Source organism: Aphelocoma coerulescens, assembly GCF_041296385.1.
Source record: "Aphelocoma coerulescens isolate FSJ_1873_10779 chromosome Z unlocalized genomic scaffold, UR_Acoe_1.0 ChrZ, whole genome shotgun sequence".
NCBI classification, from domain to species: domain Eukaryota; kingdom Metazoa; phylum Chordata; class Aves; order Passeriformes; family Corvidae; genus Aphelocoma; species Aphelocoma coerulescens.
Window position 1 is genome coordinate 23,965,916 of NW_027184085.1, and position 14,455 is coordinate 23,980,370.

Sequence of the window (14,455 nt, forward strand, 5' to 3'; positions counted from 1 at the left end):
TTCTCTGTTGTAACAAGCTGGTTGCTTTTCATATATTATTATTCCTTACCAGAGGACTTCTTCTATGTTTTATTAGAAATCCAGAAATTATAAATGTAAGATGAGAACATGCAGCTAATCAATGGGCATTTGAGGCTTTTTCTCATACCTGTGTTGTAGAAGGTGGTATTAACAAAAGTACAGTTCCTGAAGTATGTATTCAGTGAAGTAATGTCTTCAAACACACAGTTCTTAAAGAGTGAATCTTCAAAGGTTACTGATTTAAACTTCATCATAATAAACCTGCCCAATACAAAGAATTCCTGTCAGTCTACCTTCATAATTTAGAAATAGCAACAGATCAAGCTGATGCAGCTATTTAGAGCTAAAAATTCTCAACCCCTGTAAAAATGGTTCCTTTGATGCATTTTGCAGGTATGATTAATGATTAACTCACTCTAGAATACTATTATTCAGAAGAAGAATTAGTGAGACAAATAGCTGCACACAGTTACTGGCCCTAACTGGTAATATAATTTATTTGATAATATTTCTGTTGTTACTTGTCCTTAGTCATCAATCAAAAACAATGTCATGACAGTCATGGAACAGCCTTGTAAAATCACAATTGCTAGTAATTTGACATTACACCTGGAAACAGGGAGATCATGCTTCAGAAATTCAGTCCCTGGGAATAAATAAGCACTTGCAAATACAAACAAGCTGAAAAGAAAGAATTTATCAAAGAATCCTGATTTGTCAGATGAGTACACTGGTTACTCAGTTAGGCTCAAATACAGATCATACTGGTCCAAGTTTAAAAATTGTTTTCACAGAATGATTATAACACGAATAAAAAATTATATTGCCAGTTACACAGCTAGACATCTAAATGTGTGTCCTCATTACTCCTGTGCCTATGGACGCAGTTGGAATTATAATTACTATGTAAATAAAACTGGCATAAACAATTTGCTGGTAGCTGTTTTTTATTTCTGAACATCCTCCTTCCTACTGACTCTCATTTAACACCTACGTGTTTTATCAAAATATTAATAGAAAAATCAGTGACAAAGTATATTACATACAGTAACATTCTACCTCAATGTCACTAGACTAAAACAATGCTGTAAGACTTTTTAAATAAAATTCCACCAAATAACATGATTATGCTAACAACAACAACCACGACAAAGATATAGAAATACGTAATTATTTTTGTGATGTCATTCATTTCACACGTGTGAAGATGTGGAAAAAAAGGGCAGTTTTTCTCGGAGTAGTTTGAAAGTGGCAACAGTTTGAAAAGCAGTGCTTTAATTGTTATATGTCAATAAGATCTGTTAAAATGGAAAAATCTTCCAAACACAGACCAGGTTTTATTCTAATTAGACCTGAGGTCACTAGCTAAGTATTTTTCTTATAAGAAGAGTAATAGCAGGAATAGGAACACAAAAAATATGTTGTCTACAAAGGAGCAGGAGTCAGAGTCTCTCACAAATAAATTTGCTGGAACCACATCTTTATGAGAAAGGAGAGAAAAAGCTAGTAGTATTTATCACAGTAAGTGACTTACTAACTAATGAATTCTCTTTTTGTATTGGTCAGAAGAATAGTGTTTTCAGTCCATTAGTTTTAGTTACTATATAATTTCTCATTTGTGACAGACTGATTAAAATCAGACTGGAGCTCGGTGTCAACTCATTATCATTTTTCATACAGCACTTTCCATTCTAAAATGTAGACTTATTCCAGAGGAGAACAAAGAAAATTTAGTGATTGGATTAGTCCGTTGACACAGAAATGACAGACTACATGTTCTACATTCTTCTGATGCACTTTTTACCTTTGGACAGGAAGCATGTGACTACATTAAAACTGGTGTCACACTGATGTGAATTAAAACCCAACAGGAAAGCAATGTATTAAAAAGTCAAGTATTGATGGATCTTCTCATTAAGAAAGAACATGAAGGAAACACTGAGACTGAGGGTGAGTATGGTATTGAAACATTTATGAAGGAAGGACATCAGATGGGTTCATACCTCTCGGAAAATGTTCTGTGAATCTCAAATAACTGTCAGAGGTGTATTAAATTTGCACATTTGAAAGAGTAAATTACTGATTTAGCACAAATTAATGTAAGATTTAGTGTTTTACAAGAATAATCTGTTAAAATTGATAGAACCTCAGCTGAGAGTGTGCTGTCAGTTACTGTCAAGTTACTGACAGTTCTTTGATTTAAGAAGAACATCTACATTCTGGAAAGGAGTAGGACTTTGAAGCTATGGCTAGGCTAAAAATTAAATAACTGCTATTTTTTTCTTCAATACATAAACCTTTATGTCAAAACTCAACTACTACCACTACCACTACCACTACTACTACTACTACTACTACTACTACTACTACTACTACTACTACTACTACCACATCATCATCATCATCATCATCATCACAAAATAATCAATTTTATTCACTTACATATAGATTTTCCTATGGAAACAGTAATTGCTTATTATCATGACTTCCAGCAGACCATTCATATGGTTGTTCTGTACGTTTCTTAATAGAAACCAGATATGTAAACCAGCTGGGTTTAATTTTCCCCTAAGTTATCAAGCTATTTGTGAAGTCTAGATAGAGCCTTAATATATTTCCTTCAGCTAAAAAAATCACACATGGCATTGCTAGAGTGTTGTTTCCCATTTCAGAGCTGTTCATGCTTTTTATTGGCTTACGGTAATGTTCAGATTTCATTTTTCTGTGATAAGATCCTAACCTCTCAGTGTTCAGCATTTTCACAGAACCATCTTTCATCAATAAAACAACAACAAGCAACAGAGATGAAAGTACATCTTTCCCCAGCCCCCTACAATATACTGCATATGTTGGATCTGAAGACCTTTGAATCCCACTGTGAAAGGAAGTAAAATTGACTCAGGCTTTTTGGTCTGTTTTTCAGGATGACAAGGAAGCTGGGTTTGCATGGTGGATCCTCACACAGGAACCACCAGGGAATGTACATTTCTCCCCATGCTCATGAGCCATAAGAAAAGAACAGAAATAAATATTCACTAAAAAGTAACAAAACCATCTATCATTACCTCATGGAAAAAACTGGGTTATTAGGATGAGCTTTAAAACATGCATCTGTTTATTCCAACTAAGCCAAGATATTAGGAAATCTCTAAACCTGTCATTGATGTATTCTCCATTGCTGTGAATCTGATTTTCCAGTGTGAAGTTGAAGACAAAGTGTGAGACCTCCTCATTGCGGAAATGTTTCACTCGGGATGCATATTCGTCGGACTGCAGATGTTTAATGACATCAGGAAACCAGACAGATAAGCCATAGTAGCTGTGAAAACACAGAAAAATTTCAGGCACTAATCTCACTCATTCAGAAATCTGTGTGAGGTGTGAACGAGCAGCTCTCTTGGCCACTTATGTGATGGAGCTGTTGCTCCATCAGAATAAAATGCTCCATAAAATAAAATTATTGAAAGATGCTGACACCAGAAGATGTCAGTTTTCAAAGAAGTTATTCCTGATCAGTCCGGTTTCAACCAAGAACAGACTAACTGACAAATATAACATTTTGTGGAAAGATCCTGAATAAAACAGATGATCATAGTGTCAGAAATTTACATGCAGATGATTTTTATGTCTGTCAAAGCTCTAAAAAATGGTTTAATCTCAACCACTCTTACCCAAAAGACAGGGTGAACCATACAGCTGTAAGTTTGATTGTATTATCCTTCACCGGGTAGTTGAAGCATCTCATAAACGTCAACCAAATCTGTAAATCATTACAAAACACATTTATTTACATTTTATTTTGAACAACTTTCTTAAAGGCTAGAAAATTTTTGATTCTTATTTGATTGCTTCTGCAGGGCATGAGAGACAGCAGATCAGCTCTCTGGCCACACTTCTTTTGATGTAGCCCAGGATGTGATTTGCTTTCTCAGCTGCAAGAACGTATCGTAGGCTCATGTCAATTATTTTCTAACCAGTGTGGACTGTGTACATTAATTCAACCTCACTCTGATCACCTCAAACTTTCTTAATCTCTAGACAGCTTCATTTTACTCTCTCAAATAAACCAGGGATTTTCTCAGAAAAATTTCCTTTTCACTTCCCAGTATTAGACAGACTATATTCCATAATTAAACAGGGATACAATCAGAGTGTGATCTATCATAACCTGCCATGGCTAGAAATTGATGCCTGAACTATATGAGGATAATGTGGGACTACCGCAAGGTCAGAGACAGTATAGTAGAGCTGACTGAGAATGGTGTTCTCATCTCTCCCCCTCTCTCCTTTCAAGAAGATCTCCTCCCTTTAAAGAGAGAAGAGAGAAGAGAGAAGAGAGAGGAGAGAGGAGAGAGGAGAGAGGAGAGGAGAGGAGAGGAGAGGAGAGGAGAGGAGAGGAGAGGAGAGGAGAGGAGAGGAGAGGAGAGGAGAGGAGAGGAGAGGAGAGGAGAGGAGAGGAGAGGAGAGGAGAGGAGAGGAGAGGAGAGGAGAGGAGAGGAGAGGAGAGGAGAGGAGAGGAGAGGAGAGGAGAGGAGAGGAGAGGAGAGGAGAGGAGAGGAGAGGAGAGGAGAGGAGAGGAGAGGAGAGGAGAGGAGAGGAGAGGAGAGGAGAGGAGAGGAGAGGAGAGGAGAGGAGAGGAGAGGAGAGGAGAGGAGAGGAGAGGAGAGGAGAGGAGAGGAGAGGAGAGGAGAGGAGAGGAGAGGAGAGGAGAGGAGAGGAGAGGAGAGGAGAGGAGAGGAGAGGAGAGGAGAGGAGAGGAGAGGAGAGGAGAGGAGAGGAGAGGAGAGGAGAGGAGAGGAGAGGAGTTCTAGGAGGCCCCAACACCCATCATGCAATGTGCAAAGTGCTCTGACCCAGGGTCTAGTCTAGTGAGGTAACAAGGATGTGAGCCAACCAAGATGCAACTCTTTAAAAGATTGTTTAGTAAGATGCTGAATCATACTATTTCAATCTTCAAGTGCTCCATTTTTAGTCAGTAACTGTAAAAGTAGACAGTTCCTGGAATTTTTTCTTTTCCATGGGGAAAACGTGACTTTTCCTAACAAAGTAATTTTGTGACAAACCTTGGTTTGCAACACTTCATCATAGTTCTAGACAGCTTAAAATGACAGACTTTTAATAGCTGTGAAAAGACAGTTTTGAACTTCTAAAATATTAATTAATGAGGCTTTTTTCAATTTTAATTGCAAGGCTCAAAGATAGTATGCAATTTTGTTTTTACAAAAAAAGTAACAAAAGGATAATGAGCACCGTGCCAGCAAGCTTGTATGAAAATCTGAAGTAGCTCTAAAATATTTTTCTGGTAAAACATTTGACATACCTAAAAAGTACTTGCAGATACAATGCCTTATAAAGGCATTAGTTTTTGCAATTTATTTATTAATATATTCATGTGGAATATTGATCCACATTCTCAATACATAGTTATTTTGTGCTTTTTATGTGTATCAGTATGTAATTATTAGCTATCACTTCTGTGAGGACGGATGCAGCATTTTCCTCCTCTGAAGCTGGGATAAAGCTCTGTGATTCACCTGCATTTTTTTCTGGGTCAGGAAACCAAAATCTTACACTGGTTCCTGATTCCCTCAGTTGCATGGAAAATGTAGCATTGCAGCTATCAACAGCAGGAGCTCAGCAAATCCATCTCATTTCTGAAAGTTAATTAAAAAGGAGGAAGGTAATTACAGAATGAACAGAGATGTTACTTACACCATACAGCTCTGTGCGGATTCTTACAAAACACCTCCTGTACCAAGTTCCAGTATCGCTCTCTATTTCTATGAGCTCATCTATTTGCTTTGGTGTTTTGATTCTGGTAACCTAGAAATAAAAACAGAACAAAAATATTTGTATTTTCTAGAATCATGAGCTGCCTATGGAGGAGTGTTGGTGGGGTTTATTACACCCCGTCTACTAAAAATGAGCAGATACTCAACCTGTGTCTACACTAGAAATGCTTTAGATTTATAAAGGAATAGTAGCACATTGTAATGCCAAAGTCGTTATGGATGCAACTGTTTCAGAAAAGCTCTAGATATGCAGGAAATAATTTCCTCTGGCTACAATAATCTGTTGCTGCCATACTCTTCTAGAGTGGTGTTCTATATACCTCTGATGCTACAAAGGATAGGATTAATTTGAAACACCAGTTAACCATGTCCAGAATTTGCCTTCAAATTGTTTCCAACTTGCTATCACAACATTGTTGGAAGTCTTTTGATTAAAGACACAACAATGAAAAGAGAACTATTCAAAATGTCATGAATTAGTAGTTGGACAAACTTTTTATTATTTTGTTATTTTCTCTAGTGTTAAACAGAGAAGAGAGATGAGGTGAAATGATTTGGAACCAAGCATGTTATTGCTGTTATGAACAATCACCTACTTATCCAAAGTGAAATGAGATAAACAGACATCAAGGAAAAATACAGAATTACCAGTGACAGAGAATGTGATGCATCCTACAATGCTAATTTTTACTTTTACTCAGTTGTATAGGAGAACAAGGATGTGTTGCATGGTCTTTCCAGACACAGGATCTGGTAAACTTACACTACTGTATGGTTTTGGTTTTAGTTTCTGCTCTGATCCCAGCTTCATAGTGATATCACAAAAGCTTCATAGTGATATCACAAAAGGCATTGTATTCATCCACAGTTTATCTCAAAAGAAGACAAGGAGAGAACAGAAAGAAAATGAATAAAATGGGGAAAGGGACTGACACAGAAGGAAGGAGAGAGCAAGAGACTGAGTGTCGGATGGCTGCAGTTTCTGAAGTTAGCCATAGCTTGTGTTTCTTGTTAACAGAATGGGCACATCCCCTGCCCCCACCTCCAATGTATCACACTGGATTACAGGACATCAGGGAATAGCAATACTGATGATAAAGCTCTAGTTTTGAGCCTACTGCTTTTACAGATGTATACTATTTGAGATACAACAGCAGCCTCATCCCATGAACAAGAACATAGGAAAGCCCACTGAGCAGTTTGAGGTATAACTGCCCTCATTTCTGAAGTACTACAGCTCACTGTTTTGCCAGATCATGACTTTTTCTAAAGCCTGTAGCCTTCTTGTCATGCCTCGTGCAATAATCCTGTCTCATCATTAAGCTTTTCTTAAACTGCTTTTATGAAATGTGTTACACAAAAGACTGAGTCAAGTCCTCAAAACTTATCTGACATCTCCTACATACAGAAATCCTTACATACCACTCCTCTGGGCAGAAAGGGGATGCCTTTTGAATTCCACTCTTGTGGGCTCAGGGACAGCCCATACTGGGCACCTGACTCAGTTGGAGCTGTGGAGACTGGGGGAAACATATATCCTAGGACCACTGTATGAGACTGGAGACAAAAGTTCCCTGGCCTTGGTGGTTCTTTAACATATGAAAAGTCCTATTGAGTCAGGACAATAGTCCATCTGGACCATGCAAATTCAGCATGTCAGTATATGAAGAATGAAAAAAAACCTAACCCAGAAAAGAAAACCTATTTTAATGAAAATGATGCTTCTGTTTAAAAGCAATGGTTCGATATATGTAATGTTTTAAATTTTAAAAAATCAAGACTTGTTGCAAAGAAAAATATTTGCAGGAAAAAGAATTAATACATGGCAATGGAGGAGTAGAGAAAATTTTGGTTTTAAGGATGCAAAGCTTTTTTTTTAACATCTTTAAACCAAGAGATCTAATGAATATGTATTTTGAAAACCCAGGAATATAATAAAGCATGTACATAAACATTTAACTTAGGTAGTTCCATGATTGACGATACTATCAATTTATTACCACCTCTGTTAGTGTCACTGCTTTCAGGAGAAATTCTCCAAAGTATGAAGAGCCACCCACCCAACTAATTCAGGAACCAGAATACTCCATTTTGGATTAACTCTAAACCCAACTGCTTGTCAGTTGATGCTGTCTCTTTCTAAAGGCTTGAAGATAATCCCCTCAATAATATGAATAAAAAGAATAAACGTAACTTGTGAAAAAAAGCTTCTAAAAAAATACTAAATCAATACAATACAGGAAAATGCATAAAAGAAATTCACACTATAGAAAAAACTATATTAGTAATGGAGAAAAAGTTTCATCATCCTTAGAGTCAGAAAACATACTATCAAAATGTGTCTGATGTAACTAACAACAGGAAGTGGAGGAAAATAGTAAAGTGTTAAGTCATGGAATGGCATTAGATAAGCAGAGGAGAAGTACAGAAAGCTTAGGAGAATTATATTAATAAATTACTGAGACAAAATGTCACAATATTGATGCCATGATGATTTTTGCCTTTTCTTTTATACCCCTGTTATACCTTTTTACAACTTCTGTATTCCCAGTGCTTTTTGCCTACATTCTTGGACTTGTTTGTTAAGCTAAGAGACTAAACATTTTAGAAGCTTCGTAGCTAGAGATCAGTGTGCCCCAGACCCCAAGGTCCTCTCCAGAGCACATTCTGTAAACCAAGATAGAACATCCAGGGGAAGGTTCCTTGGGGAGGGGGTCTCACTTGAGCCTCGCATTGGAGAATCTTTGATAGATATGCTAATTAGTAAAACCTATAATGTTATACCCAATGTTAGAGAGAGAGAGAGGGGGAGAGACTTAGATAGACTCGGTGGGGTGCATCTCGATGCATATGACCTGGACGTGTGCACCTAAGGATCCTTAAAATAAACACCAAGGTAAAATCCCTTTTCTCCTTCTAACCGTGTATGACTCTTGATTTTAAGACCAGGAAAAGGCATCAATATCCAGGACTAATTTAGGAAAAAAAAAGACACAAGAAGGATATGTCAAAAAATTATGCGTAAATTCTTTGCTTTCTGGGTTTTATGAGATGAAGTGGTGATGTTTTACAATAAGAAGGGAATGAAGCATTTTCTAATCATATTAATGGCAGCTAAAAATAGGGATGTCTACATATGTCTAACCTTGACACACAGCACAGTATTTCTAATCTCAACTTGATATATGGGGTTGAGTTTTCCTAATGCTCAAGGCAGAAACTGGCAAAATTAATGGCTGATCAATTTACAAAAATAACTGTAGATAAAGTGGTTGAGTGTCACATTTTAACAACCACAGAGACAAAGACTTGTTAGATCACAAGAGCTGAAAACCACAAGCATGTGCTTTATTTTCTTCTCCACAGCTGCTTTAGGACCTGATTACAATTATGTCAAAGTGACGTGAGAGGCTTGTCCTTCCTCCCACATTTTCTCCCAGCACATTTCTGTCTTATTCCTTGTGCCCAAAACAATACTAAAGGGGGAGAGGGCCAGTGCTGTGGCTGACTGAGAAATGAGTCAATGAATATCAATAGTGGCAAAAAAACCTCCCCTGGAGTTACCAGGAGCAGGCATATTCTGTCTGAAAGCATCTCGGATCAGCAAGAGCCAATTGTGAAATTATGCCATAGCTGTATGGCGTTAGGCAAAGCCCTTTACTCATAAATTAAATCATAAAATAAAATATTAGATTAGGTGGGATTAGAGGTAGGTCACCAGTGTACCAATAAATGTGGATTTGTCATGGTAAGTGTGCTAACCAGCCTTCTTTCAAGAAAAATGTAGGAATTCTTGTGCTTCTTCATGGAAAAATTTTAATGGAAGCAATGGAAACTACATCCAAGGCAACAAACTGCAAGTCTCAGTGGAATAAAGTTATGTGGTCAGATGGTCATTCCTAAAGACTGCCTGCAAATGCAGAACCTTTAAGAGGATTTCCTAATTAAATTATATGTGCATTATAGTAAGAAGAAAGGTTCTGGAAGAGGAAAAACATCCCACACATGGCTCTGAGGGAGCAGAGTGCACATACTACCACAGCACTATACAAGCTGGAGAGGTCGACTGGATTTCAAAGCAAGAAAGTGCTGTTTGATCCCACTGCATCCCAGAAGACAAGATTGTTGTGTATAGTCTTCATAAATGAGGAAGATGCCATAAAAGAAATTCCATTTTTGAATTGGCAATTTCTCCTCCAATACAAACAACCCATCAATACTTTAAGTAGGGCTTTATAATTAGGCCTCAACAAAATGAATTTGAGCTTCTAAGACATTTTGAGAATATTAAATGTTTGAAATTAGTATTTCATAGAAGTGAAAATGTAGTTTTAAAAATCATTATTTTACCTAATAAAAGTGGAAAAAAATTCCAAATCCTAAAAGCACAACAGCTAACTAATTTGGACTTCTATGTGCCTACTGTTATTACTAAGGGTGAAATATTAATAAATATAACACAGATGGACTCTATTAAGTATCTTGGTACACCAGATAAAATTATCATGCTGTGGGTTCATACACCCATGAATATCTTGGCCAAAGTCTGATATCTTAATAGACGTTGTATATATAACAAGTTCAGTAGGAATTCACAATATTTTAGGTATTTCAGATTAGGGACAATCATTTAGGTATTTAGAGTGCAAAAAATTGGCTTAGTCATTTAGAGTATTAATATTGATTGCTTAAGACCTCCAGACCTCACCAGTCAGCAGGGTTGCTGATGTGATAGGTGATTAGCTTTAAAAGCAGTACTCACAGTGAAGACTTTCTCGGGCTGACCACGAGCGCGCATGTTCGTGTCATGAATTTGCTTGAGTATCATCCAAGCTTCATCATGTTTTCCAACCTAAATATTAGAACAAAACATTTCAGCGCAACACACATAGAAATTAAGTTACTCAGTATAGTCCCTGAACCATCTAAATACCTGTTTGGTAGAGGTCATGATATAAAACAGAAATAAGTTTGACTGTAATCTAGAAACTGTTTAGAAAGTTATACCTCCAGCAGGAACCGTGGGCTTTCCGGCATAAAGGTGAGGGCAACCACAGAAGAGACACAGGGCAGTGCACAGACAATCACAAATACTCGCCAGCTGTGGAACTGATAGGCAGAGCCCATGCTGAAACTCCATCCTGTGGAAGCAGAAATTCATGAAATGTAGACAAATAAGGAGTATTATACGTGTTATCCTATATATGCTGCTTCTTGGAGATGCAAAATTATACCTATATTTAAATGAAGCCTGGCTGATATATTTCCACAAATATCGATCATCTAAAAATAATTTTACACTATGACTTTTAGCCTCTTGTATCTGACTAGTCAAGCTGGAAAACTGCTGTGTTATGGATGAAATACTTTCTTATGCAGGGATGAAGAAGCTTCTTTCAATTCTCTTAGCAAAATCTGTATTAAGGCAGTTATGTGAACCAAACAGGGACATCATCACCATGCATAATACATATACAAAGAAATAGTTTTTTATGAACAATGGAACTGGAGAGACTTAAAAATCTACACTCGTATTATATATTTTATGGAATTGCATAGCTTTCCTTAATATTAGCTGTTTCTACAAAGCTGATTTCAACACTTAATAAGAATCACCTATGTGACACTGGAGGGCTCGTAGTTCAGCTTTTTAATAAAATATCTGGTTGGTTGATGTATTATCACTGGACTCTTGAAATGTTATAATTGTAAGAAAACTAAGAATTTATCTTAAGAAAGAGAAAAGTATTATTTGGGTAACTACCTGGCCTTTTATTCTGGCTTCAGTACAGTGGAAATTTTCAAGTAAAATTTTCAAGGATAACTTATTAAAAGATGAGTGGAAGATAAGAATAATGGTAAAGGACAGAAGACATTACTGGAAGAAAATGAAATCTTGGGTAATCAAAGAACTGATGTACTGGATTTATCTGATATATTATTTGCTACCTGATTTTTCTAGGCAAAAGACAGGGTTAATTAAATCTGTCTGAATGTCAGTAAGCAACTGGAAGAACATTGTATCAAATGGCCTTTTAAACAGCTCTCCAAGGGATGTATTCATCTGAGAAATGTAAAGTGTGTTTTGGAATTTAAAGATTCTATGCTGTGGATCATAAACACATTATTGGGAAAAAAATTCTTTCTCATATTAAAGTACTTGCATACTACCACATGAAAAATACTGTCAATCCGTCATTTATTTTTATTCTTTATCAATGGTTTGGTGAAACATCTTGATCAGCAAGATGTGAGAATGTATTTATTTCTGTTCTCCTATGAACATCCTATGTTTCTGAAATTATATCAGTTTGCTCTACAGCCTTGTTTAGCACTGCCACCTTTACCCCAGGGAGAAAGAGATAAAATCAGTAAGAGTATTGACAATGATCTTGGAATCCCACATTATTTTTTTCAAGAAAGGCTCCATATAGACATAGTTTAGTGCTCCAAATGTCCCTCCAACTAAACAAAGATGTCTAAAAATTAATGTTAAATTTTATTCCAAAATAAAACCTGGAATTAAAATTTAAGAATAAACATGTAAACAAACCAAAACCAAAGACATAAAAGTGTATTAGAATTCACTCTTCATTGATTTTTGGAAAATACTAACATTTGATTTTATGGAATTTCAAACCTTAAATAATCTGAATGTATTTTACATCTAAATTGTGAAAGGAAGGAAATAAATAAGAAAATGTTTACAGTGTGTTAGGCAATCAGAAACCACACCTGTGTTTTGGATATTGTAAACATATTTTATTCTAATCATTAGAAGCATATTCTTCATTACATAATTTTAAATATAGAACAAAATCCCCTGATGCAGAATTTGTAAAATGATACTTTTTGGTCTGATCAGTGAGTTGATCTGACTCTCTGGGCAGCTGTGCAACTGCTAGTGTTGCAGGGAAGGGAGCACAGGATGGGAGTTTTCATCTTTCAGAAAGTTCAGTATCTGTCAAGGTACCAGCTTTTGTTGTTATTAGAAACTGTTCCAGAAATACACAAAGCAACCAGTATAGTTAGGCAATCTGCCTTTCATTACTCTAGTTCATGTTTTATGGGATTGTTCTATACAAAGGGCAGTTCTGCAGTAAATGAAATCAACCTGGCTTTATACCTGTTAAAAAGCAACAGCAACATCTTGTGCTCTGTAGCTAGTCCTGGAAAATGCTGTTGGTAATTTATTTTTTAATTGTCATTTATTAATATAAGTGAACCGTACCACACTTAATTAAAAGCAATAGATGCACTGTTCATCCCGCTGTCACTGTGACAACCTACAAAACATCTTTTTTACTCCTCAAAATACCTGAATATTTTGAATACCTCAAAATACCTCAAAATATATGTCAAGTGAAATGTTCCTTATAGTTTTTATTGCTTTTATTCCATCTTTTTCTCTACGTACTGTATTCGCTGCTGCAATTTATCTTGTGATTTAATGTATCTGCTGAATTAATGATAAAGGGGAATGTCAGGATTATAAAAAGCAATTTGTAGAAAAAAAGCCCAAGCTGCAACACAGCTTTCTGGAGGTTGCTCCTCCCATCTATTCCAGTGCTAGATCAGCAAAACAAATATATTTCAAATGCAGAGCAAGTTTGGATTTATTCTTATACTTACATATCCTTTTTCCCAGGTCATGAGCTAATCTAGAAAATGGAGCCATTAAAGCAGCGCTGAATTTAGCTCACAAAGTGGCTTTCATCCCTTTCATACGTAAGTCTTGAAACTAAATGAAATTGTGTTCTTGGCTGTAATTCAATCTCCTTCTCTCCTGATTTATGGCACAATAGCAAAGGCACAGCAGCCCTACATGGCTGCATTCAGTGCACTGCTCAGCAACCTGGAGCCGACCTTCACCCTTGCTCCCTGGCTATGCCGTATTCAAGATCATTAATCTTGAGAATGGGGACAAGTCCCAATGTTTTATGAATTGCAAATCATTTGGCCTAAATGCATCTTGGAAATAATATACTGTAAAGGAACCCAAAACCTGTCGTGGCTGAATCTGAATCTGCTGCAGCAACCTTTGTGCTAAATACCACCCTCCTTCTTTCCTGGCTGCTGGAAAAGGCCAAGTGAATCACAGACATGGCAATTACTGATTACAGAAACACAGGAGCACACAGCAGAGCAAAATCAAAATGTACAAGATGCTAATCTATATCCAATCACTAATTTATGAGTTGTACTCAATGTCAACAAAATCTTGTCTCACAAAACAGCATACCATCAGCTCCATAATATTAATATATCAAATGGATATTTTAAAATTCTTGCTCCAAAGGAGAGAAGAGAACACTTGTCATAGACTTTCTGAATATATAGAGGGAAACCTGTCCACGTTAAGATGAATTTTATAAATGTATAATACCTGATAAACAGCAAGTATCTTCAAGCACAAAGATATGTTACTACAGTAGATATGTTACTAGAGAGCAGATTTATGGGGGTGATTTGCTTAACTTTCCACAATACAGGCTACAAGGAACATGACTGATCTCTACAAATTCATACATGCTACACTAAAGCCCAATGTGGGCAATGAAAAACATGGGTGCCCAGAGGCTCTGTACAAGTACTGGCTGGCAAGGAGACGGTTTATATATACTAGAGGAATAAGCTTACAA

General features: G+C 36.6%; 1 protein-coding gene across 1 annotated transcript in view; it reads right to left on the reverse strand.

Annotated features, from left to right (window-relative positions):
- The window catches only part of SV2C (synaptic vesicle glycoprotein 2C), a 78,586-nt gene that overhangs the window by 11,176 nt on the left and 52,955 nt on the right, over positions 1-14,455 (reverse strand). The window contains exons 4-9 of the mRNA XM_069001476.1: positions 10,821-10,954; positions 10,576-10,665; positions 5,734-5,844; positions 3,693-3,781; positions 3,176-3,340; positions 149-282 (exon numbers count right to left, since the gene is read on the reverse strand). Of these exons, the coding sequence (XP_068857577.1) occupies positions 149-282; positions 3,176-3,340; positions 3,693-3,781; positions 5,734-5,844; positions 10,576-10,665; positions 10,821-10,954 (723 nt within the window). The remainder of the gene's footprint in view (positions 1-148; positions 283-3,175; positions 3,341-3,692; positions 3,782-5,733; positions 5,845-10,575; positions 10,666-10,820; positions 10,955-14,455) is intronic.